The 26963-nt window shown below is 43.6% G+C and overlaps 1 protein-coding gene across 1 annotated transcript; it reads right to left on the reverse strand.

The window, feature by feature from the left end:
• Positions 1-1349: 1349 nt before the first annotated feature.
• Positions 1350-26670, reverse strand: dhx9 (DEAH (Asp-Glu-Ala-His) box helicase 9). Its single transcript, XM_044025480.1, is given in 29 exon segments — positions 1350-1808; positions 1811-1902; positions 2481-2681; positions 4705-4820; positions 4926-5155; positions 5229-5356; positions 5440-5601; positions 5708-5819; positions 6769-6929; positions 7070-7222; positions 7311-7384; positions 8486-8580; positions 8803-9016; positions 9092-9189; positions 9440-9596; positions 9799-9881; positions 11745-11886; positions 11958-12149; positions 12562-12639; positions 15870-16031; positions 16383-16472; positions 16554-16690; positions 17059-17105; positions 18458-18606; positions 18672-18850; positions 22485-22593; positions 25099-25239; positions 25307-25468; positions 26588-26670. Coding segments are annotated over 28 exon segments (3810 nt in total). The 5' UTR covers positions 25418-25468; positions 26588-26670; the 3' UTR covers positions 1350-1611.
• Between the last annotated feature and the right edge of the window lie 293 nt (positions 26671-26963).

The raw sequence follows: 26963 nt of genomic DNA on the forward strand, positions 1-26963 counted from the left end.
GAATCTGAAATAATTTAAAACTAACAAAGGAAATATATTTTAAAACTCTGATGTGTCAATGAATAAATGTTAATTAGTTTTAATGTGTTTATAAAACATGTTAAAGCAGCCTTTTCAAACTGGCGTGAGGGGGGGCATGAGTTCTGTTCTATTTTAAGTCCTAACTAAAGTTTAGCAAGTGGAACTTTTGGTCTCGCTGTGACCTGGACTTATTTAAGTGACGTACCACAACAAAATCTACAATGGCATGGTTTGGATAACAGAGAAGTTTCTGACAGAGGCAAAAAGAAAACTGTGCAATGTTTTGGAAACTAACAACATTTACAGGACAGGACAGCATTTGTGTTGCTAACACAAAATTTTTTATTTACACAGCAAATTATTGATATTGGTAAAGTATTCTTTGTTATCCAAAAATATTTATTGTTTAAAAAAATGCAACATTGAGGTTGTTTGTGTCGCTAAAGCAAAAATGTTATTTGCAGATTATTGAAAGAAAAGTGAAACATTTGTTCTAATATTGATTCAATGAATGTTATACTTGACACATTGTTACAATTTCATGAGAGTCAGGGGGCCCAACAGAAAAAGTTTGAGAACCATTGTAAGAGTGAAGATAAAGACGTGTTTGTGATTCACTCACAGTATAACTCTGATTAAATCATCAGAGAACAGCTGAGGTAAAAGGTCAAACAGGAATCTGCTCAATGAAAACTGTTTTTTCTGTATTCCAACTTTATTTTTATATTTTATTCTGAAAAGCTGGACCTCATGCGCACATACACAAACACGAGTTGTTGATCCACTGCTACCTCCATCACTAAGTTCAAATGTCTTAGTTCAGTGAATTCAGCATTTGAAATATTTCATTTAGACTTAACTCAGTGACACAAAGTGACCACGCGAGGCAGCAGAGGACCAGCAGCTCCTGTGTCCCCGCAGCTAAAATCACTGATTTTCTCCATGAGGTTTGGTGTGAGAGAGCGGTTTATAAACTTCACAGTGAGATAAAAACAGTTCGAAACTGATACCACAGGTGAAAGAATGAGACGACATCGCATTAAAAATCTAAACATTAACATTAATGTGATAAATTATTATTAGATTTGACCACAAAAAATTGAATGAAATCACACGTCCTGTTTTTGACTCAAATACGTTTCCATGGTAACACGTCAAACAGAGCACCACCAAGTGGACACAGAACGCACAAACCAGTCCTGAAGACCACGGGGAGCTATAGCAGTAGAGAGCAGATGAACGGCTGCTGTGGGACATTCCCAGGGGACAGAGCTGGGAATGGGTCTGAACCTGTACCTGGACCCAGAGACGTAAATGAAGAGGAAACATTTGTTTCACAAACATTGAAAGTTTATTGATGACGTTTCCAACAAATAATCAACACAGCTCAGATCAGAGATAACAAACTTGGCCTCTGGCGACCTCTGCTGGTCACGTTGGCAAGTGCAAGTGTGGTTGCCACCAAAAACAATACTTCAGTGATAATCAATAATCATCACTCAAAACAAACAAAGACATGGTCACATCAATATCAATGACATCATCATCACTAACGACACAAACATTTAAGTGTTAAAATAAGTCATCACATTAATAACCTCCTCTGTAGCCTCCTCCCCTTCTGTAGGCCCCACCTCCTCTATAACCTCCTCCACTCCCTCCATATCCGCCGCCTCCTCTGTACCCTCCTCTTCCTCCATATCCCCCACCTCCTCTGTAGCCACCGCCCCCTCCTGCATATCCTCCCCCTCCTCTGTAGCCACCTCCCCCACCCCTATAGCCTCCCCTCCTCCTCTGTAGCCACCTCCCCCTCCCCCATAACCTCCCCCTCCTCCACTCTCGAAGCGTCCCATCTTCGGGGGACGAGGACCGTCTCCCATCCTGTGGAGAGACGAGAGGAAAAAAAGCAGCTGTGACATCATCACACTGTACTCACACCTCAGAAACCACACTTCCCACAATGCACCAGTGCTCCTGTATGCAGCTAGTGCTACGATGGCTTCACTGATTGCAAAACTATAGTGTCTAATTAAAGTAGTTAGCTTAGCATTAGCCTGAGGACCGTGGTTAGCTTAGCATTAGCCACAGGTCAGTTGTTAGCTTAGCATTAGCCTGAGGACAATTGCTAGCTTAGCATTAGCCTGAGGACAATTGTTAGCTTAGCATTAGCCTGAGGACAGTGGGTAGCTTAGCATTAGTCTGAGGATCATGGTTAGCTCAGCATTAGCCACAGGTCAGTTGTTAGCTTAGCATTAGCCTGAGGACAATTGTTAGCTCAGCATTAGCCACAGGTCAGTTGTTAGCTTAGCATTAGCCTGAGGACAATTGTTAGCTTAGCATTAGGCTGAGGACCGTGGTCACATGATCTGTCAGGTGTAAACAGGTTATTATAACCAGGTTAAAGTTAGCAGGTTGTTTAGAGATGTGGGTGTGGCCTCAGATGTAGCCCCTCCCCTCACCTCTGCATGCTGCTCATCATGTCGAGTCCGGCTGCAGACGGCTTGGACACGTGTCTGATGACGTTCAGGAGTCTCTCGTTGTTTTGGTCCATTTGTCTCACATATTCTGGATCTTTGGTCACTTCCACCACCAGAGCCTCAAGTCCCGCCCTCAGAGCCACAATGGCCCCGCCCACCTCATGAGGAATCCTCAGTTTGATCCTGGACACATGACATCAATCAATGTTTCCTGTTTTATTAGGATTCGAGCAACTTGGTTGCAAGAACCCTATTGTAATCGCTAGAGTTATTAGGGTTCGAGCAACTCGGTTGCAAGAACCCTATTGTAATCGTAAGGATTAGTCTTCTCATTCTGCCCGCCAAATGAATCGCGTTTTTGAGGCCCTGAACATGCCCCAAAACTCACCAATTTTTGCAACCGCATCAGACCTGGTGTAAATTTACGTATATTAGTGGTTCGGGGAATGCACGTCAAAAAATGAAGGTGGGCAGGGCTAACGACTGACGCAAAAAACTTCTATTAGGTCATCTGCTCTCGGGTTTAATGTACATGAACAGAACTTGGCACACACGTTCATGAGGTGGGGACGGTCAAAAAAGTCGACGACGACTTTTTTGACTTCCCTGTGAATCCTACAGGAAGGCCGCCATCTTGGATTGTACGCCAAAACAGAGGCGATTTTGGCCATTTCGCACCATCGGTATTTGAACGAACTTGTCCCAGAGCTTACATGGGATCACATTCAAACTTGGTGAGGTCACTGTGGACAAGTTCAGGAGCTTACGATGCTTATGGTTAGCTCAAATGTCGCATGGCATACGAGAAAAGGGCCGGCAAAGTTGGCGAAAATATGTAATTTCTCGCTACACGCAACAAAACTCTTATAACTTATAATCTCAACCAAACTTGCGACGATTGATGATGGGCCATTGCTAGAGATGCCTATGCAAAAACTGTCAAGTTTAAAAACATCTCCTCCTGGTGGTGGCAGACAATAAACAAAAAAGGAGTTACTTTATGATTTTGGGAATAACTTTTACAGAGATTATCGTATCAAACCCAAAATTGGTGAAAACACTTTAAACACATGGTAGATGATGCGTGCTGAATATGATGGCGTATCGTTTAACGCTGTTGCCATGGCAATGATGCAAATTCAGATTTTTGCGACAAAAAAACAAACTGTCACAACTTTGCGAATCCTGGTCCAATCGAGACCGAACATGCTAGGATTGATGATAGTCCGACCCAGAAGACGTCTATATGAAAATATTCAATTTCGGGAACACCGCCCCCTGGTGACGGCAGACAATATGACCTCTGGTATTTGAATGAACTTGTCCTAGAGTTCTTGTGTGATCACCTTCAAACTTGGTGAGGTCACTGTGGACAAGTTGATGAGCAAGTTCCTGAAAGCTTTTTAAAATGTCGCATGGCGTATGAGATAGGGGGCGCCAAAGTTCGCACACATTCTGACTTTTCGCGACAGATAACAAAACTCTTTTAACTTCACGATGGAAGGTCCTATCCCAACCAAACTTGCTATGACTGATGATGGGTAGTACCTGAAGACGACTATGTTGCTGAAAACAATACGTTTTGAAAACAGCGCCTCCTGGTGGTGGTAGAAAATACTAAAAAAACAAACTGTTACAACTTTGCCAATCCTGGTCCAATCTGAACCAAACTTGCTCAGATTGATGATAGTCCGGCCCAGAACAAATCTATATGAAAATATTCCATGTCAAAATCAGCGCCCCCTGGTGACGGCAGACAGAATAACACTTACAGTTTTTCATGCTGCTCTAACAGGGATTGTTGTATCCACATGAAACTTGATATGTGAGACCTGACACCCACCCTGAACATGTCTGTAAAGGATGACCTCCCTACAGGAAGTAAAGTCTAACACTGTCCGATCAGCACAAAACTTAATATGTTAGTCAAGGGACCTTCCCTGAACACGTTTACGGACACGCCTTTCACCCAACAGGAAGTCGGCCATTTCAAACAGGAAACCCCATCTGACTTTGCGCAGGGACGCCACTGAAAATAACTAGTATCGCAAGCGGTGAATGAAAGGGAGATGAGCTAGAGGACTCGTGCGGCAACGTGGGCGCACGGAGACTCACGAGCCCTCGAGCTCGAACCCGTTCATTACCGCTTGCGGTACTAGTTGTGAATTGTTTCCCGATTTATTGTGAAGAATTTCCTGTCTCTCACCAGTCGTCCAGCTCCACCACATCTCCTTCAGAGTTCACTTTCTTGCAGCCAAACAGAAGAAGCTGAAGAGGACTGACCATTGTCATTCCTTTAGCTGAGACTGCACGAGTCCTGATCTACACACACACACACACACACACACACACACACACACACACAGTCAGCAATCTTAAAGGGATATTGAGAGTATTTTTTCATGGAGGACACGGAGGACGTTTTACCTTCTCTCCAAAGACAAAGAAGGGTGAGGGGTAGGAGACATCGTGGCTACTGAATGGACAGTTGACCGAGGACTTGTGAACGAGGGCGTTCCGTCCCTCTGTGGTTAAGATCTTCCTCTTCTCTTTGTGGAAACACACGTTTGGATAAAAGCCAAAGGTCAACAGAGAAATGACCACGTCCAGACTGTTGTCAGGGCCGACCACGTTAAATGAGTGAGTAAGCAGAGACTCTGACAGAGAGAGAGAGAAAGGGAGGGGTTAACATCACCAATGATGTCATCGTCATCATCAGCGCTGTGTTACCTTCAGGAAAGCCAGCATTAACCAGGATGTCCTTCAGCTGTACCTTGGCCTCCCACATCATCCTCAGAGTGGACATGTTCAGACGTTTGTGGTCACAGAAACGAGACTCCGCCTCCTCTCCGTTGATCCTGCACAGGAAAAGAGCAGAGCCACGTCACACGCTGTAGCCCTGCCCCCTGTGAGGTGGACACACACACACACGCACACTGACCTGACATCATCCCAGGCCTGAAACACGGACAGCAAAGCCACGTGGTCAGAGAAACGAGTGCCGGCAAAGTTTCTGTGGACGAAGCTGAGACGTTTGCCCTCACTGACGAACGGCTCCGGGAAACAGGAAGCAGCTGAGATGGTGCACATGGCATCACCCAGACTGAGAGAGGGAGGAGCCACAACTGTGATGTCACACACATTCACATTATTTGTACCTTCTTGAATGAATTGAAAAGCCCCCCTAAGAACAAAGAGACACCACTGACTGGAAGATGCAGCCCATGATCATCATCTTCCCCAGACGAGGCTCGATGGGCAGACGAGCCAGAACCCGACCCAGAGGGGTCAGCTCATCGTTAGAGTCCAGAGCGTCCAGGTCTGACACAGGAGGGGGCGGAGTCACATAAAGACAGAAACAGGGGGTGTGTTTAATCTGTTTTCATCCTCAGAGGACAGATGTGATTGATGATCAGTAACAGGGTTCCCATACCTGGCACCACATGCAAGGACTTTCCGGGACCAAGACCCTCAAATTCAAGGACTATCCAGGACCAAGACCCTCAAATTCAAGGACTATATCCAGGACCAAGTCACTCAAATCACTCAAATTCAATGACTTTCCAGGACCAATACCCTTCAAGGACTTTCCAGGACCAAGACCCTCAAATTCAAGGACTATCCAGGATCAAGACCTTTAAATTCAAGGACTTTCCAGGACCAAGACCCTCAAATTCAAGGACTATCCAGGACCAAGACCCTCAAATTCAAGGACTATCTAGGACAAAGACCTTTAAAATCGAGGACTTTCCAGGACCAAGACCTTCAAATTCAAGGACTGAATGTGCAGACTCAGTTTAAGATGGACCATATGGTGGCGTCCTCTTTTATCGATGTGCAGCAGCTCTGCATGTTGACAAGTGATTGTCCTCAGGATCTTTGTCTTTTGTGAGACAGAGATATTGAAAGACATCATGTCAACATTTTCTCTCTCTTTCATAACTTTGCTCAATGTTCTGCATGGAATCTCACGTCAGCGGCGGAGAGAGAGAGACAGTGGACAGTGTCCACAATACCTGTCCTAGTAATGATGTCTCCATGTTTGTCCTGCGTTGGCCTCGTCTACGTACACCAGACATTTATCTAAATATCAACTTCATTTCTTTACTGCCAAAATTCAAGCACTTTCAATGACATGGGTCATTGAATGTGCTTGAATTCTGTGGAAGAAAGACGTGAGATTGTTTTTTCAAATTTAAGAACCTTCAAGGATTTCAAGGACCCACGGGAACCCTGTGTTTGTGACATCATCAGAGTGCGTGTGTGGTACCTTTCAGGGTGTGTTCCGCCTCGATGACGGCGTCCAGTGGCGGTGGCTCGATGGCCTTGGACAGGAAGTGTCCGATGGCGCCGAGTCTCAGCAGTTTGATGCTCAGAGCGACTTCATGCAGTGGAGTCCTGAAGATCTCTGGAGTCATGTGAGTCTCCAGTCTACACACACACACACACACACACACACACACACACACACACACACACACACACACACACACACACGTCGTCGTCGTCGTCGTCATCATCATCATCATCATCATCAGTCACCAGGCAGACTCTGAGGTCAGAGGTCATACTTCTCAAAGCGGGCGTGGCTACAGAGGTGGAAGCAGAACCCGGGCCGGACTCTCCCGGCTCGTCCTTTCCTCTGCTCCAGGTTGGTCTTGGACGCCCACACGGTGGCATAGTTGGTCATGTTGTTGTGGGACGTAAAGAGTTTGACCTTCTGCCTGAGGAGACACCGTCAACACACACCATCACTACAGTCTGACCTTTGACCCCCACACACGGAACCTTGCCAACCGCATACACACTCACTTGCAGGAGTCAATGACGTAGACAACGTCATTGATGGTGATGCTCGTCTCTGCGATGTTTGTCGATAGAATCACCTGCAACAGGAGATAATCTGAATTGACACGAGAAAATCTGATCTGATCGGACACAAGATAATCTGATTTGATACGAGATCATCTGATTTGACACAAGATAAAACACAAGATAATCTGATCTGACACGAGATAAAACACAAGATCATATGATCTGACACAAGATAATATGATTTGGCACAAGATAATATAACACAAGATAATCTTATCTGGCACAAGATAGTCTGATCAGATACGAGATAATCTGATTTGACACCAGATAATCTGATCCGCCACAAGATAATCTGATTTGACACCAGATAATATGATCTGACACAAAATAATCCAATCTGACAACAGATAATCTGCTCCTCCGTTCCCTTCACTGGCTTCCTGTAGCTGCTCGCATCTACTTCAAGACTCTAGTGCTTGCATTCCATGCTACAAACGGATCCGGTCCAGCCTAACATCCAGGACATGATCAAAACCTACACCCCAGCCCGCCCACTCCACTCTGCATTGGCAAACCGGCTCGCTGCCCCCTCACTGAGAGGATCGCAGAGGCATACACAGAACTCGAGACTGTTCACTGTCCTCGCTCCCAAATGGTGGAACGAACTCCCCATCGACATCCGGACAGCAAAAAGCCTCCACATCTTCCCCCGCCAACTAAAAACACATTTCGTCCGACTGTAAAAATCACTTGCTTATCCATCGCACTTATGACTAGCACTTTATAGTTTGGCTTACTTGAAGCTCTTACTTACTTCTAGCTCTTGTTTGTACCCACATGTTTAAATGCACTTATTGTAAGTCGCTTTGGATAAAAGCGTCTGCTAAATGACATGTAATGTAATGTAAATTAATCTTGCCATGAGTTTAATCTCAGACTGGTGGGAATCTCATTAGTTTCCAGAATAAACTCATCAGAAATGAATTTCGATCAATTTGGAGATTAAATTAACTCAGTTTGATCTCCAAAGTAGTTTAAGAGATTAAGATAATCCGAGTTTGATCTCAGATTCATATAGAGATTAATACATCCCAATTTTAATTGCTGATTATTTTGGAAAGATAGAGATAATCTGTGCTTAATCTGGACAAGTTCACAAGTTCAAATCTGACCTTCCTGATGTTTTCAGGAACGGGTTCAAACACCCTCCTCTGCTCCTCTCGGGGAATCTGTGAGTGGAGCGGCAGAATCCGGTACCGGTTACTTCCTGAAAAGACAAAAATAAAGCAATAAAATAATCTGGGATCATCTCACAGTTTAGATGTGAAGATCCACACCAGCTGTTCACCTGCTAAATGACCACAAAGAGTCGTACAACGATCGTAGGACGAGTCATACAATGATCGCCGTGAGTGTAGGTCAAGCGTAGGTCAAGCGTATGTCAAGCGTAGGACGAGCGTAGGACGAGCGTAGGACGAGCGGTACATACCAAAGTGTGGGTTGGTCTCTAGGTGTCTCTGCATGGAGTAGATGAGGTTCCAGCCCGGCAGAAAGACCAGTACAGCTCCGTTGACCTGCAGCGTCTCCACGTATTTGAGAAGAGCCTCCACCAGCTCGAAGGACATCTCCTTCTCGGTCATCTGAGCCATTGATCGCTTGGTCTCAGGCGTGTAATCCGGCCCACAGATTAAGTTACAGTTGGTCTGTGGACAAACATCAGTGATGATGAGACTGTGGGACAATTAGACTTGACAGCAGAAGAGGAGACAGTGTCTTACATCTTCATCTCCCGCCTCCTCGTCTTTGTCTCTTTTCTTTCTTTCCATTGGTGGAGGAATGAAGTTGGTCATCTGGATACAATCTTCCAGAAAATACTCTGGAAACAAAGAAGAGCGGGAAATGGACCCTGGACATGTCTGGAACGTGTTCTGGAGAGCTTCCACCAGGGGGCGACCACTGGACCCATTATGTTATTTAACACGTCTAAATCATTAGATTGAGCTTTTTTTTCAATGATGTAAAAACGTTTTAAAGTTTCAATCCCGAGAAAGACTGAGATTGTCACGACAGAAGAAGCTCAGAGTTTTATATCCGATATATTTGACCGATATGGTCATCATGGTTACCTTGAACAGGGAATGTTCGTCCAAACACCTCGATGACGGGACAGTTGAAAAAGTATTCTCTGAACATGGAGGTGTTGATGGTGGCCGACATGAGGATGACACGGACCTCGGGGTAAGTCTGGACCACGTCTCTGAGGACAACCATCAGGAAGTCCGTCTGCAGGGACACACAAAGGGATGGAGCAACACAGGACATGATTGACAGTTAAACACCGAGGCTGGCCTGAGGAATCACCAGGGGGCGTCCGAGAGTGTGTGGGAAGAAAAACGTTGCCTGATCCAGGACTTGACTGTTCCAAAGCGCACCATGATGGAAACACAGTACACTATGATGAAGTCACAGTGAAATGTGAACTCACGTTGATGTCCCTCTCGTGAATCTCGTCAACGATGACGTGACTGATGCCTCGGATTCCTGCTTCAAGTTTCCTCAACAGAACACCTGCAACACACCAACAACCAACCAATGAATCAACCAACCAACTCATCATCTAGGGATGCACCAATATGACTATTTCCGCCGATACCGATATCCGATATTAATATTGCTGCTATGGCCGATAACCGATAACTATCGATATCGATATATGTTTTACAAAAAAAGTTTCTGAGATGATAAAAGTTTGTACAGAATGAAAATCATGCAAGCTGAATTTTTGAATGTCTTCCTTTATTTTCAAAACATGTTTTACCTCCAAATAACAGGGTCACATAAGACACAAGTAACCAACTACAAGTAAAGGTTTTTAGAAACCTTTACCACTTGTAGCAAGTGTGTAACTAAATGAAAGTACAGTTTAACTCCCTCAACTCACTAAACTCCGGTGAGAAAGTTTGGATCATAAATTACAAACATGAACATAAATAAAAATAATACCCTACCAAAGTTAGTGTAACCGAGATAAGGGCGTATATACTGGGTACGTAAATAAAATCAACAACCCCTCTTCCCGGCAACAACAACCGCGCCACTTCCCTTCACAATAAAACTACACAACAGATATGAGAAACAATACCTGACAAGCTTTACTAAGAGCTGCCATAATAAAAGAAAACATGTTAAAATACTTTATCAAACTTGCCAGTATTCATGGCAACCAGATATTTATTAAATTGCAAAACATCGGAAAAGTAGCGCCGACTTGGCAGGTTGTTGCGGGGTTCAATATGCGCTATAAACCGCCGGAACCCTCGGCTGGTCGTCAAGACTAATCATTTCCATTACCTTGATCGTTATTGCCCTGGCCAATGTCTTCCTTTGGTCGAGTCCCAGCTGCGCTGCTTTCTTTTTGTCTGCCGCCTAATGTTACTAGCGTTAGCTTCCTGCCGTTGTTTGTGTACTTCTGGGTGGCGGTTTTTCAAATGACATAATCAAATTTGTGGTATTGAATGACTTGACACGGAACACTCCTCGCATTACCTCGACTTTGCAAGTGTTGCATAATGCTTTTCGCGTATCTGGTATTGACACCCTGAAAAATCGCCCACACCGCTGACATTCTCTCTCCTCAACACACACACACACACACACACACACAAACGCACACGCACATCTGCGATTGCGTCACTGACACTGTCCCCTTCCCGACACACATACACAAACAGCAATTAGACGGGTATAAACATCGGTTGTTTATACCCGATAGCAATATTAATGCCGATATATCGTGCATCCCTATCATCATCCATTTCATCAATCAACCAACCAACTCATCAATCAACCAGCCAACCAACCAATTCATCAATCAACCAGCCAACCAACCAATTCATCAATCCACCAGGCAACAAACCAATTCATCAACCAACCAACCAACTCATCATCCATTTCATCAATCAATCAACCAACCAACTCATCGACCAACCAGCCAACCAACCAATTCATCAATCAATCAACCAACCAACTCATCGACCAACCAGCCAACCAACAAACCAATTCATCAATCAACCAGCCAACAAACCAACCAACTCATCATCCATTTCATCAATCAATCAACCAACCAACTAATCGGCCAATTAATCAATCAATCAACCAACCAACCAATTAATCAATCAATCAACCAGCCAACCAACCAACCAACCAACCAACCAACCAATTCATCAATTCATCAATCAATCAATCAATCAACCAACTCATCGGCCAATTAATCAATCAATCAACCAACCAACCAATTCATCAATCAACCAACCAACAATTCATCAATCAATCAATCAATCAATCAACCAACCAACCAACCAACCAACCAACCAACGAATCAACATCATCACATCATCACAGTGTATTCTGGTTGTACGTGTGTGTATGTACCGACGGTGCAGAAGAGGACGCTGGCGTGAGGACGTGGGAGGACGGACTCGAAGCGGACACTGTAGCCGCAGCTATTCCCAAGCTCCTCCCCTCTCTCGTAGGCGACTCTTTCGGCCACAGACACGGCACTGATCCGTCTGGGCTGCAGAGAGGATGAACCATCAGGGCGGAGTCACTCACACTGACGGTGATTTCATAAGTGCGGGGCGTTACCTGGGTGACCACGATGTTACAGTGGGACGCTCGTCCTCCTTTGATGAAGCGGTCCAGGATGTACTGAGGTACCTGCGTGGTTTTACCACAGCCTGTGGCTCCTCTGATGATGACCACAGGACTGCTGTCCACTGTCGCCAGGATCTCCTCTTCAAATTGTTTGACCGGCAACTGGTCCCTGTCCACCAGGACCTGAACAAGAAGAAGAGAGTCAAATGAGCGTCTCAGAGGACACACAGCAGGGGACAGTGTGGACAAAATGAGACAACGACAGGACACATCTGAACTTCAGGAGACACTTTGGATGTTTATTTGCTAAATTCTCAATTTAATTCTCCGTTTTTGTGCATCATAAATATGTTTTTATTGTGAATCATTTTATAGAAAACAAGCACTTTTAATGCAATTCTGTCTAATATCATAATGAATATCTTATATTGCCCACCGGCTACTAAATAGACATTGAGTGGAACATTAGAGGACATAGACATTAGCGGACAGAGACATTGAGTGGAACATTAGATAATAGAGACATTGGAGGACAGAGACATTGAGTGGAACATTAGAGGACAGAGCCATTAGAGGACAGAGACCGGGTACAGACCTTGTGCAGATCTTCGTCATGTTTCAGCTGCATCATCAGCTCTTCCTGCAGGTCTTCACTGATCTGCTCTGGAGTGCACTGAAGGAAGAAATGTTTTATTTTAGATGAATAACTCCAGTGTTTTCAGGAGTTTCCTTATTTCAGATTAACTGCTTATAAACAGGGTTTATAACATTTCCTAAATGTTACTGAAAACATGGAAAATTTCATTCAAAACAAAAATCTCAAGGTGTTTTTAAAACTACAGCTAAGATTATTCTATGGATTATTGTAGAACTTTCTAGCAGGCAAAGCTAATGTTCTATCTATCCGTTTATTGTTATAATTGGTATCAAAGCCCTTTTGTTATATATTAACCTTCGTATGTGCCTTTGAAAACCTATCTATTGTTGGAGATCAGCTCATTCAAGATGAGTCACATGCATCTTGGATGGAGAACACATGGCCTCTTGCTCAAAGACAGAGTGTCATAAAACTCAGTCAATAAAGATCCCTTATCTTCCTCAGTCAATAAAGATCCCTTATCTTCCACACATCAGTGGGAAACCCACTTCAGTGGTCACTTTGTGACATGTGACCCCATGTAACAGCTGGGGGCGTGGACATAGACTTGCTGTTTGCAAAGAACTGCATCCTGTGAATGAGTCATTTGCAATGAACAACACTTTTTGAGAGAGTCAAATTCTTTGAACAATTCCAATTCCGGAAAGAGTCAGGAGTTCAAAGAAGAAAAATGGCAGATGACAAGCCAGATCTGGAAGACCTACAACGGAATGCACAGCGGAGCCTAACAACGCGTATTATCCGCCTTAATGTCAACGCTGGTTGTCTAGGTACAGGAAAATTGTCGCAATAGTTGGCAGGTTTGGAAAACAACTATGATATTTTCGTCGACAGATAGACCCAACGGACGCTAACTGTGTATGCATATGTGTGTGCCCACCAGCAACTTTGGTACAGTCACGGGGGGGAGGAGACAGCAAAGATCACACCAATAAGCTTGTCTAAGTTCTCAGAGAACAGGAGGGAGTCCTTGGAAGTGGAGCAGGAGAAACTGAAGGGTCAAGTCACAGAGTTACAGGAAGTCTATGTCAAGAAGGTAGAGGAGCAGAGTGAACTGAGGCCCCAGATGTCCAAGCTTAGCAAGGAGCTGAGCTCTGAAAAGACCCAGACTGCAGAGCTGCAGGAGACCTTGGTGCAAATTCAGGAAAATCTCAATGAGCTTCAGTCTGGCTTCTACCAGAAAGAGTCAGAAGTTTCTGCTCTGCATCAAGACCTCAAGGCACCAGAAGAAAAGCTAAGCTTAGCACAGGAGGACTTGGCTGATAACCACACCAGCCAACTCTTGCTAACCACACCACTGCTAACTCCAAACCAGACAGGTTTGGAGGCTCAGACAATGCATGTGAGCAGCCCCAAAAAATATGCCTTCCCGGGAAACCATTTAGAGAAGCTCTTATTGTTCCTGAAAGGCCAAAAGTAGAGAGTAGAGTTTTAAAGTTCAGTGAGCCAATCCCCATTTACACTTCTGAGAGACCCAGCTACTATGAGAAGCCGGTCGACTGGAGGAGGATACTAGAGGGAGTGGAGAAGATCCTGAAAGCAAGGGGCTTCTACCTCAAGCCCTGGGTCCGGTCTGGTCAAATTGGGAGGAAGGACGAGGCAAAGCCTGACCGAATGACTCTCCTTAAAGAAGGAGAAGTGGATGTAAAAGCACCAAACCCATTAACTCGTTGCGTCCTACTGAGCCAGATCACTGGATTGTACGACCCCATCGATCTAACAACACCTGTGAAGCCAAAAGGTGTGATTCTTGTGGGGAAGGCAAGCTCACTAAGGACACTCGGGATGAATCCCTCTTGGCCTATGAGGTCTGCCACAAAAGTGGCAGCTGATGCTACAGAAGAAAGACTTTACAGCAGTTCTCACCAGAACTCAAGCAAAGAAGTCGTTAAATTCCAGTGGTGAAGGCCAGAATTTCACAGATGGAATTATTAGGGCTCTAGCAGGGCTCCAGTCAACAGGATATGAGACAAAATCGACCCCTGTTCAGAACAAGAAAGATGAGTCACCGTGGGGAGCCGCACTCGTAGTCCAAGTGGGTCCGAAAAGGGAAAGCTCTCTACCTAAGCTATGTGGAGTGGTCAGTTATGCCCGAAAGGCTGTAATGAAGTGGGTTGCTCGTATAGGGAGAGCAAAGCCAGCAAAATGGGAGGTAGTACTGACAGTGACCGAACTTGAAACTGCATTCCAAGATCCCCATACGTCATCTCGCTACGTCATCAGAGATACTGTGAGAAGATCTGTCGACGGATGAATTCCTAAAGGCGTACCAGCTCTTCATGTCTCTCAGGGGCCACCCAAGAAAACTTTGGTCAGATCAAGGGACCAACTTCGTGGACGCCAAGCCAGTGTTAAAGGAACTCTACCAATTCCTAAACAAAATCGACAAGGATCAAGTCCAGAAGAAAGCAACCGCCGCTGGGACTGACTGGTCATGGGTGTTTTCAAAGACCCCCCTCCACCACCCTCCACGAGAGGCTGGTGGTGTGTTTCGGCAAAGGATCAAGACCCCCCCCTCCCACCATCCTCCACGAGTACGTCAGGAGGTTGGTGGTGTGTTTCAGTAAAGGATGCCACTATGTCATCAAGGACAATGTGTTCATGGACAGTGAAACCTTTATTTGCAACTTGTATCTGTTATTCATATTGTGTGTAACAAGTTCATACCCAAGAATGTAGCTTTATGTACCCAGTCGTGGGTGAATGTTATTTTTGAAAGGTAAAATTCGTAATTGTTGTGGCCTACTTAGATTCAGGAATCAGTAGGCCAAGTGGGAGGTGTAGCACTTTTAGCAGGCAAAGCTAACATTCTATCTATCTGTTTATTGTTATAATTGGTATCAAAGCACTGTTGCCATTAAAGTGCATTATCAAAGCCATTTTTTGTTATATATTAACCTTCGTATGTGCCTTTGAAAACCTATCTATCATCAGAACCTGTACGGCTTGTCGGTTTTACAACCTAATGGACCGCTGTCTAACTAACTTCTAACGGACTGCTGTCTAACTTCTCACTAACTGACTAGTCTAACCGCTGTTTAACTGTTGTCTAGTTACCGCTAACTGTGTGTGTGGAATAAACCTTCAGAAAGACAGTCGAGTTGTGCCCGCCGTACTTGTTCTGGTTGCCCCTTCCAGTAAGGATTATTGAGCTGAAAGGATCGGCCAGTAAAAATCTGGACAATTATTTTCCACATTGATCCACGATAAAAATATTGATCCTGAGAAAAGTACTAATAGCTCACAAAGGCCAGAGGTCCCTCATCGATGTTGCTGCTGGTCCAGGGATTCCAGTTGACCTGAGGTGGAGACCAGGGAACCACTCCAGCTCCACTCTGTCTCTGTGACGGTTCAAAGGTCGATATCTTCCCCTGAACCAGAGACACTGGGCTGCTGGAGTCTGTGGGCTGGAGTTCAAGATGATTGAAAAACAAACACATTAGATTACACGTGATGGACCTACTTCAGACGTTGGCTGTGGGCGACTGGACTTGCTTCTTCAGTTCCCAGAACAGTTCTTCAGTTCCCGAACTGTTTCTGAACTGTCTGGGAACTGAAGAACTGTTCTAGAAAACTGTTCTGGAACTGAAGAATAGTTCTAGAAAACAGTTCTGGAACTGAAGAAGCCTCTTGGGTGAAGGTGAAACAGCTGAGTGCAGTGACCGTACAGAACAGAAGTAGATTATGTCCTGGCTGACTGAGAACCTTCACCGACACAGTTAATGGACATTAAATATACATGGTGACATGAAACTGACCGGTGGTGGGATGTGGACTCCGAGCTCCTGGACGACACTGAGCAGCTGCTGCTGAAGCTCTGGACTCACACTGACGTCAAACGGCTCCAGCTGACAACGACACAAAGACCAAAGTGAAAATCCACTTCAGCTCAGGACCCGGGTCAAAGACGGAAAAGACGGGAGACAAACCGTCTCGCCCTCTTTCTTCTTGGTGACTCCAGAGTACGGCTCCACGACTCCCAGGTGATAGAGCTGTCGCACCAGAGACAGCGCGCACGACTGTGCCGCCAGCTTCTTATTAGAGCCGTGTTCTCGTGCCGTGATCCCTGCAGGTCATACACACGTCAACCAGCAGCTTCATCTGTCCATTCTGTCCCTGATTTACTGGAAAACTGATATGTAAAACGGTTCTGAGACAAACCAGAATGATTGAGTTTGAATGATTTCTTTGTTTCATGGAGCAAAGAAACCAGAATATATTCACATTTAAGAAGCTGAAAAATGACAGAAACTGCTTTTAATTATATGATCTGTTCTTTAATGATTGATTCATAAATGTTTAACTGCTTAATCTCACATCACCTGATTATTATTAAATGATTTTAAATAAAGTCAGTGCAGAGACACTTTTGTAAATCACAATGATTTCCTGTGATTATAATTGAACTTAAATAAACAAATCAAAGTTTCTTACTTCTGCCGAGTTGTTTCACAAACAGCTGCATCTCAGCGATGAAGCTCCTGCAGAAACAGACCCCACAGCTTCACTTCCTGAGCTTTTCACAATAAAAGCAGTGGATACAAAGTGCAGGGACGGACTCACCTGCCGTGTCCTCAGCAGGATGCCTGTATGTCTCTCTGCCGTTTGTTTTTTAAACGTCTCTCTGTCCTGCAGTGAACAGTGACACCAGAGATCACAACCACACTCCACTGAGTCCACAGAGCCTGAGCTGCACCATGAGACCGCTTTAGTTCACCTAAACACTGTCCCATGTCTTCATCAGTGTGGCTGTGATCTCTGCTGCTGCCCCCTGCTGGCAGCGCCTCACCAACTGAACCTGACACCTTTAACAACTCAACTACTGCACCAGATCAGAGACGATCAAAGAAGAAAAGAGACAATCAGAGAATAAAAGTGAAGATCAGAGATGATCAGAGAAGATCAGAGAAGAAAAGAGACGATCAGAGAAGAAAAGAGAAGATCAGAGAAGAAAAGAGACAATCAGAGAAGCTCAGACGATCAGAGAAGATCAGAGAATATCAGATAAGAAAAGAGACGATCAAAGAAGAAAAGAGACGATCAGAGAAGAAAAGAGACGATCATAGAAGAAACGAGAAGATCAGAGACGATCAGAGAGAAACAAGAACAAAAGAGACGACCAGAGAAGAAAAGAGACGACCAGAGAAGAGCAGAGAAGAAAAGAGACAATCAGTGAAGCTCAGACAATCAGAGATCAGATAAGAAAAGGGACGATCAGAGACGATCAGAGACGATCAGAGAAGATCAGAGACGATCAGACGATCAGAGAAGATCAGAGACGATCAGAGAAGATCAGAGACGATCAGAGAAGAAACGAGAAGATCAGAGAAACGAGAGAACACTGGTGATGACCATCACCACTACAGCTGAGACCATCAACAGTCAGTTAACAGTTAGTTTACAGTCAGGTGAATGATTATCAGAGATAATTCAATTATATTATTTTAATGCCAGGAATCAGCTGGTGGGCGGGGCTTTCTCACTGCTCTGCCTTCACAACATGATGTCACAGAGTGGGTGTGGCATAAATCTGACTTGAGATCTCTCCGGTGTATCCAACACACTCTGGAGGTCTCTATGTTTACAGCAGTGAGACAGAAAGACAAACAGGACACCCTGAGGGACACAGACACACACACAATGACTTGTTTGTTTTATGGAGCAAAGAAAACAGAAAATATTCACATTTGAATCATTTCTGTGTGTTTCCTCGTTACCATGGTAACAATGTATGAAGAGATTTTGATGATGATTCGTGGCACGATCACAGTGTGTGGAACATGTGACGTTTGAATGCACAGTGAACGGTTCTGTGGCGTGTTCTGGTCCAGACCTGTTGTGGTCCGGTCCCACTTGGCTGTATTTATACTCAGTATTGATTTTCTCCTTCTGGAAGAACTGGTTGAGTCGGGCCTTGGCATTCTCCAGAGTCCAGTTGCCGTGGAGATTAGCATTCAGGTCCACCTCCTCTGACTCAAGGGTCTACAGTCACACAGAGACGGGTCAGAAACTGATCAACAGAACCATGTGTGAACAGGGTGACGTACCGCCTGAGCTTCCTGTTCATCTCTCCTGGCGTAGTATTCCTTCAGATTTGCCCCTCTGTCCCACTGAGCCCCGTCTCCGTCTCCTCCTCCTCCTCCTCCTCCTCCCCAACCAGAGGCTCCGCCTCCTGAATAACCCAGACCAGTCACTCCTGGGACCAGTCCACTTTTGTCACCATTATCTGACACCAACAAAGAAAAGAGGACGGTTCAAACTCTGAATCCAGATTCTGTGGATGAGGGTTTTACAGTTTGGTGCTGCCTGTCCTGTGAGCGCCCCGTGCTGCTGAGATACAAGGGTTAAAAACTGATTGAAGACACCAAACAGAAGCAGGGATGTAACAACACTCACTCACTCTCCCACACGTTCACAATCCAATCCAATCCAATCCAACTTTATTTGTTAAGCACTTTAAACAAACCACAATGGACCAAAGTGCTGTACAGAATAAATAAAAGGCATAATAAATAAAAGGTTCAAAATTAGATAAAACAGCTTAAAATAAATTAGAATCATAAAATACAATAAGAGTTAGCAGCCAAACAATAAATTCTATTCAAATTAAAATATGTAAAATAAATAAAAACCAAACGTCTCATGAAGTATCAAAGGCCAAAGAGAAAAGGTGGGTTTTAAGAAGGGATTTAAAAACAGACAAGGATGTGGATGTGCAGAGGCAGAGCATTCCAAAAGTTTTGGAGCTGCGTCAGCGAAGGCACGATCCCCTCTGAGCTTCCACTTAGTTTTAGGCACACTCAGGAGCAGCTGATCAGCTGACCTGAGAGAGCGAGTGGGTGAGTATGGTTGTAGAAGCTCAGAGAGGTAGGGCGGGGCAAGACCATTCAGGGATTTAAAAACAAATAAAATAATTTTAAAATCGATCCTGAAGTGTATGGGCAGCCAGTGGAGTGGAGCTAAAATGGGGGAAATGTGCTCAAATTTACGTGTGCCAGTTAAAAGACGTGCAGCAGCCCCATCTGAAGACGGGCAATGGAGGACGCACTAACCCCCACATAAAGAGAATTGCAGTAATCCAGCCGAGTGGTGACAAAGGCGTGAATGACTATTTCAAAATGTTGCCTTGAGAGAATTGGCTTTATTTTGGCCAGCTGCCTCAATTGAAAAAAGCTCGATTTAACAACGGACCTGATCTGGTTGTCAAGCTTCAGATCAGAGTCGATTTTAACCCCCAGGTTTGTGGTATTGTGTTTTAAAAACGGTGCCAAGCAGCCCAGATCTACTTGGGGGGTCCCGGTGGTGCCACCAAACACCATCACTTCTGTCTTTTTGTCATTAAAATCTAAAAAGTTCAGAGCCATCCAGGCCTTTATGTCGTCAAGACACTGAAGTAAAATTTCAAAAGGGTATTCATCGTTCTTTTGGCGTGTAGATTTGACTGTCATCTGCATAGCAATGGAACGAGATGCCATACTTTCTAAGAATGGAGCCAAGTGGGAGCAGATATAGAGAGAAAAGAAGGGGGCCCAGAACTGAGCCCTGTGGGGCCCCACAGGTGAGAGGAGCCGAGGAGGATGTCGAGTCACCGAGGCTGACACAGAAAATTCGATCAGCCAAGTATGACCTGAACCACTCCAAAGCTGTGCCCCTGATGCCCACCTGCTCCTCCAGACGTGAGATCAGGATCTTGTGGTCCACTGTATCAAATGCAGCAGTTAAGTCTAAAAGCACAAGAACTACACAGTCACCGGAGTCAGTAGCTAAAAACATATCATTAAAACCGGACTGGAAAACCTCAAGGATATTATTTTCCTCTAAAAAGGCCATTACTTGACCATGGACTAGCTTCTCAAGGATTTTTGAGATAAAAGGCAGTTTGGAGATGGGCCTGAAATTTGCAGGAACTGCAGGGTCTAGACCAGGTCTTTTGATAAGAGGTTGCACTACTGCATGTTTAAAATGTTTGGGGACAACACCAACCAGAATAATAGATGGCCCTATAGTGTGGAAAACCTCTTTAAATAGTCGAGGAGGGACAGCATCATTTGGGGAACCTGAGGACTTCACCGACCAACAACCTCCTGTAAAAAAGACAATGTCACGGGTTCAAACTGGTTAAAAACAGCAGTGCAGGGAACAGAGACAGAGGGGTCATATGCAGGAGGGGAGATAAGCACCCTAACAGAAGAGACTTTGTCAATAAAAAAGTGCATAAAGTTCTCACAAACAGTGGTAGAGGCCTCCATACAGGCAGTCTGTGGGGCATTGAGAACCAAGTTAATGGTGTCAAACAAAACACGGGGCTTGTGACTGTTTGACAGGATAATGTCAGAGAAATGGTTTCTTTTAGCATCTTGCACGGTTGTCTGATAGTGACGCCAGCAGTCCCTTAATGTTTGGAACGAAACATGGAGTTTGTCCTTCTTCCACTTGCGCTTTGCTCTACGGCACTCGCGTCTGACAGCATGAGTCCTTTCGTTCAGCCAGGGCTCAGACCTAGTTTTAGGCTGCCTGGTTTTTAGTGGAGCCACAGCGTCCAAAACGGTTTGGCAGGTAGAGTGAAACCATGATCTCAGCTCCTCTGTATCACACACAGACCCAGGAGAAACACATTCCTGATTAAAAGCAGCCAAGAACTGAACAGTAGTGCGGAGATTCACCTCGCACCAGCAGGGACGAGGAGTGCAGTGACCACGGAGCTGAGACACTCGGATCGGGCTGATGACAGGAATCACACTGGCGTCTGTAGGCAAGTGGAGCCGGGGAGAGCGCCGGGAAAAGTTGATCGCACAAGCTGACGAAAGACGCAGACAGGCCTTCAGCCTTACCAGCCGACCACTGCGTTTTCCCCGGCGGCGAGTGCGCTTACGCCGCGGAGGTGAAGCAGATGCGCGGCAGAGGTAAGTTGGGATCCCCGATAGGAGCGGAGGCAAGGTTTTATGACCATGATGATCGAAATTTACTAAATCTTTCGTTTGTAGTCGAAAATTTCATATCATAGACTTCATAACGTTCCGGTTCTCAGCAGCAGGGGGTGCTCACAGGATGTGGCACAGGCAAACGTCGGCCGCATGAGAAGGAGCAGATGATTGGCGTGTCACACACCCACATTTTGATGATGTGTTTACGTGAATGTCACATGTTTAATCTCTTTCTGTAGCCTACAGTGACGGGAGCTGCAGGCTCAGACAGGGCTAAAGCCATTACTGACGTCATTTGGGTGTTTATAGCTGCAGATGTGAGGCCATACTCCGTTATGGAGAAGAAAGGATTTAAAATACGGAGCTTGAGCCACGGCACGAAATACCCTCACGCTCCCACTTCATTATGAAGATGGAACCACAAGTTCATGCACAGGAAAAGAAAAAATTGTGGAGGAATCAACCAAGCCGCGGAAAGTTACATGACTGCTCACTTCATCACAGTGGAATGGGAGAGGAGGAGTCAGTGCTGTAAACACACCCCCTCTATGAGAGTCACACTGGCACAAATCTGGTGCAGGTACTGACAGGAGCAGTAGCAGAGTGGAAGCTAGAGACGCCCAAAAGCAACATCCCAGTCACCACAGACGGTACGAGAAACCAAGTTAATGCAGTGTTGAAGCTGGACTGGGACCACATGTACATGTGATACATTTAGCATCCATAATGATGTGGACATGTTTAAAATAAAATAACAAGAAGCTGTAAGCAAAGTTATATTATTCTTGTTATCTTTGCCTTTTTGTGTTTTTTTTGATCCGATCCGTGACTTAGACACCGCAACACGATCCGAACCGTGAGCCGCTGCACCCCTGCTCTAAAATAAAAACACAAACTGTCCCTTTAACGTACAACAACATGTGACTCAGCTGTTACCTTGTTCAGCTTTGACCACAAGGTGTGGGGGCAGTGGACCACCAGAGGGCAGGCTTCCAAAGCCTCCACTTCCTGCTCTGTCGGGCTGATCAGGGACAGGAGGACACGCCTGGATACACAGGACCAGAGTTTGTCGCACACACACGCACACATAACAACAAACACACACACACACAATCTAAGATTTAATACGTTTTCATTGAATTCTGGAAAACACATTCCACAAAGTGTAAAGTGAGCAGGCAAAAATCTTATCATTATAAAATAAATGTGAAATAAACAATGAATTAACCAGGAATACATGACGGGTCCGATAAAAGCAAGACAGTCTAGCTGCAGACCTGCACTGTCAGGACCCTTCGTTGCAGACCTGCACTGTGAGGTCTCCTGCACTGTCAGGACCGGAAGTTCATTCGAAGCCTTTCAAAATAAAAGCGACCATACCGGAAGCACGTATTTTTCGTTCCCAATGTTTCTTGGATCTTTATTTTATGTTTACAATGTAAATATGTTTATGTGTATCCATGTGTTTAATGAAAGAGATTTTTAAAAAAAACGTGTATATCTTTCCAGTTCAACTGTATAAGGTGAAAAAACTCAGGAAAATGTCAAGATAAAAAACGAACAAAATATTATATATATATAAAAGAAAATACAAAACGTTATGACCACTTCTAGGGTTATTCTACAGATAATCAGTGCAAACTACATGTACAGCTATTGTTATCATCCCCTATAAACATTATTAGCCTACTCAAAACATGCATTATTTTACTCCAGTGTTTTAATTTAAGTCATAAAAAGGACAGCTGTTTCGTCTGCACTACAAATTCATATTGAAACAATACATCTCTGTAAATACACCTTAATGTGTGATGGCATAATGCATCTACACTCCAACCTATTGCTGACTGTTCTTTTATACCATTATTTATCATTGAAAATTTAGCCCCCTGCACTGTTGGACCTATTTACATATTGATTTACTTATTTTTTTATATAGGCATATCTTATGTTTGTTTGCAATTATAACACCTCACAATTCATTTAATAATTGCTTAATATTGTTTGTGCTATGTTCTTACCTTGTGCTGTTGGACCACATGGAGGGTGTGAGGGTTGATGATTTTTAAATGAACTTAGCTTTGTGTATTCAAAGTGAATTACTGAATACCTAGTTACATGACCCAGATAACCAATATCTTCTAAGCAGTTTTTTTTAATGATTTTAATTATTAGTGTTTCAACAACAACAACAACAACTTTTTCCACAATTTTAACTTTTGTTTTTTTTTTCTTTCTACTCTTTGTACTCACAGTACCCTCGTTTGTCCATAATCTTTTCACAGAAGAGCCACATATCTTCAATCTGGTAAAAAATAAATTTAAAAGGCTCAAGAATTAATTCTTTCTCTTCCTCATTCGGATCCATGGTGTCAAACAGCTTTCACATTTCCTGCGCAGCCTCCTCAGTTTGGGTGCTGTTCATGTTCAAATCTAAGGCATCTTCACTCTGGCTGCAAACAAGTGTTGATTCGCCTGCACCCATTCCGCTGCAGCGTTCAACTTTGGGCGTAGTGCCGGTTGTTAAGATCGAAATATGCATCTCTAAGAGACAAATAATGTCGTAATAAGTAAAACAAAATTATATAAAAACGATATGATATAACTCAGTTTTCTTGGTCTTCGAGTAGGAAAATGGCACATTTAAGTGAGCACTATCATACGATAACAACGCTAAAAACTAGCCAAAAGTCCAAAACCCGATTCTTTCAAATTAATATAACTTTACAGGACAATATATAGTGTGCAACATAACGTTCTAGTGAATAAAGACTGTTTCTGTTTCTTCGTATGACGCAAAGTTGTTGTCACTTGACTGTTACCCACCTCGTCGTCTTCACACTTCACATGGGGAACGAAAAATACGTGCGTCAAGTATGCTCGCTTTTATTTTGAATATTTGCTTCCGGTATGGTCGCCTTTATTTTGAAAGGCTTCGAATGAACTTCCGGTCCTGACAGTGCAGGAGACCTCACAGTGCAGGTCTGCAACGAAGGGTCCTGACAGTGCAGGTCTGCAGCTAGACCCCTCTCGATAAAAGATGAAAATTAAGGAAATAAGTGCAACGTATGAAAACATGCGGCATTCTTCTTTTATGTCAATTTGTTTCATTAAAGTGACAAAGTGTTCAGCTGCTTTTGTCAAATCAAAATTAGAATTTAAATTCTTCATACTTTATGTAATTTTTCAGCTTCTTAAATGTGATTATTTTCTCTTATTTGTCTCTCATTTTGGTTTGTGGACAAGAACAAGACATTTGTGAACATCCTCACTTCTAGGTTTGACAAAACACGGATCAACATTTTTACACTTTTTTATGAACCAAACATCTCATGGATCGATTAAGAAATAATATAGATATATATTGGTTAGTTACAGCTGTGTGGATTCACATGAATGAGACGATGAAAGGATGTGATTTTTTTTGTTATATGAAGCAAAGAAACCAGAAAACATTCACATTTAAGAATGTGATTAATCAAGTATCATATAGTTTTTAGTTCAATGAGTGGAAATTAGTGAATGAAAGCATTGATGTGTGACCACTGACCCCCAGAGCAGGAACCTCTGCTGAGCCAATTTCTCCAACTCGGACCAGATAGTTGACAAAGTCGCGGGCGGCATTGCTCTGCGCGTCCTTCTTGTTGGTGGAGTTTCCCATCCCGATGTAGTTGAATCCATCCACTCTCACCTGGACATCCCAGAGTGAACAGTGAGACAACGTCCATGAAGGACTTTACCATCGCACACAAACTCACCTCGCACATAAACTTAGGCCGGTTTTTGTTTCCCGCCGCTCGGATGTCGTAGGTGGGTGTGAGCTTCTTCTTCCCACACCAGGCGTACAGGAAGTTCTTTATGTCTGCCATGGTGGACTGACAGAGGGACACGTTTGTCCTCCTCTGAGAAACACTGGAATTCTACAAAGTATCAACACTCAATTAAAGGTGGGCTGGACAAAATAAACATATATATGATATACTCATTATAACATCATGATAACATATCTGCTCTTAAAGGCTGTTGCATTGAAAATTGTTATATTTATTAAAAAATACACTAAACATGATTGATTCAATAAATCCATGGAATCAACTAATTATATTTTAAAAAAGTCACTTCTTTCATTCTTTCAATTATTTATTATAGCAGAATTAAACTGCATGACTAATCTGATTACATGCACCTATGTAATCTGAATACATCCTCGAGTACAATCTGATAGTGCCCACTAAAATAATGTAGTTATGTAGATTAGAACCACTGAATTAATCTGATTACGATAACATGTATAGTCTGATTTTAAGTAATCTGGTTTCATCCAGCAAAGTAATCTGAATACATGGATTAGAATAATGTGATTGTGTCCAGTGAAATAATCTGATTATGTATGTTAGAATAACTGGGTTACATGCACTCACATAATCAGATTAGAACCTCTGAATTAATCTGATTAAATAGTCTGATTTTCACAGCCTCAGCCTAATCTGTTTATATCTGGCAAATTAATCTGAACACATTCACCAAAATAATCTGATTACACGCACTGGAGTAATCTGAATACATTCATGAGAATCAATTCTATCTTGAAGTAAACACTCACATTCTCTGATGTTTGTACAATTTAAATGATTTCTGGTCTAAATTAAAAAGTATTTAAAAGTGTTTTTAAATGAACTGAAACATTAGTTTCATGTTTTTCGTCATAAACGCGTTAATAGCATTGGATCTTTCTTGGGTTAAATAGTTTAACGTTATCATTGTTATTATTATTATTATTATTAGCATTATTAACGATCCAGTTTTATTAAACATTACTCAGTTTTATTATAATTATTCATAATAACGAGACTGAGCTAGCGTTAGCGCAAGGCTAACTGTAGCTATACTGACGTTAGCTTTACCTGAGATTCTGCTGACCAACAGAAACGTCAATAAAATAAACAACAATAACAACATAGATAAAACCAGTAGCAGAGATAACGCCAAGAAAGTTCAGTAAAAAGTTTAAAGTTCACATTAAAGCGGTTTTTACTCACGTTCAGAGAAGAGAAATGAACACAGACGACACTTCCGCTGCTGAGGCGCCGACATCCGCTCACAGCGAGGCTGGGGGCGGGACTTCCTCGTGATCGTTTCCAATCGGAGCGAGGCTGGGGGCGGGACTTTATCAATATCGTGTCCCATCAGAGCGAGGCTGGGGGCGGGACTTCACCATGATCGTGTCCAATCAGAGCGAGGCTGAGGCGGGACTTCATCATGACTGTTTTTGTATCTGTAACTGTATTTGAATCCGCCATTTGGTCCGCAAACGACTGCCACTAAATAAAAAGAAATATTTCATAATTTCCATAAATATATATACATACATACATGTATGTATGTATATATATGTATATATACACATATATATAC

The sequence above is a fragment of the Solea senegalensis genome, linkage group LG1, assembly GCF_019176455.1.
Source record: "Solea senegalensis isolate Sse05_10M linkage group LG1, IFAPA_SoseM_1, whole genome shotgun sequence".
In the NCBI taxonomy this organism is placed as follows: domain Eukaryota; kingdom Metazoa; phylum Chordata; class Actinopteri; order Pleuronectiformes; family Soleidae; genus Solea; species Solea senegalensis.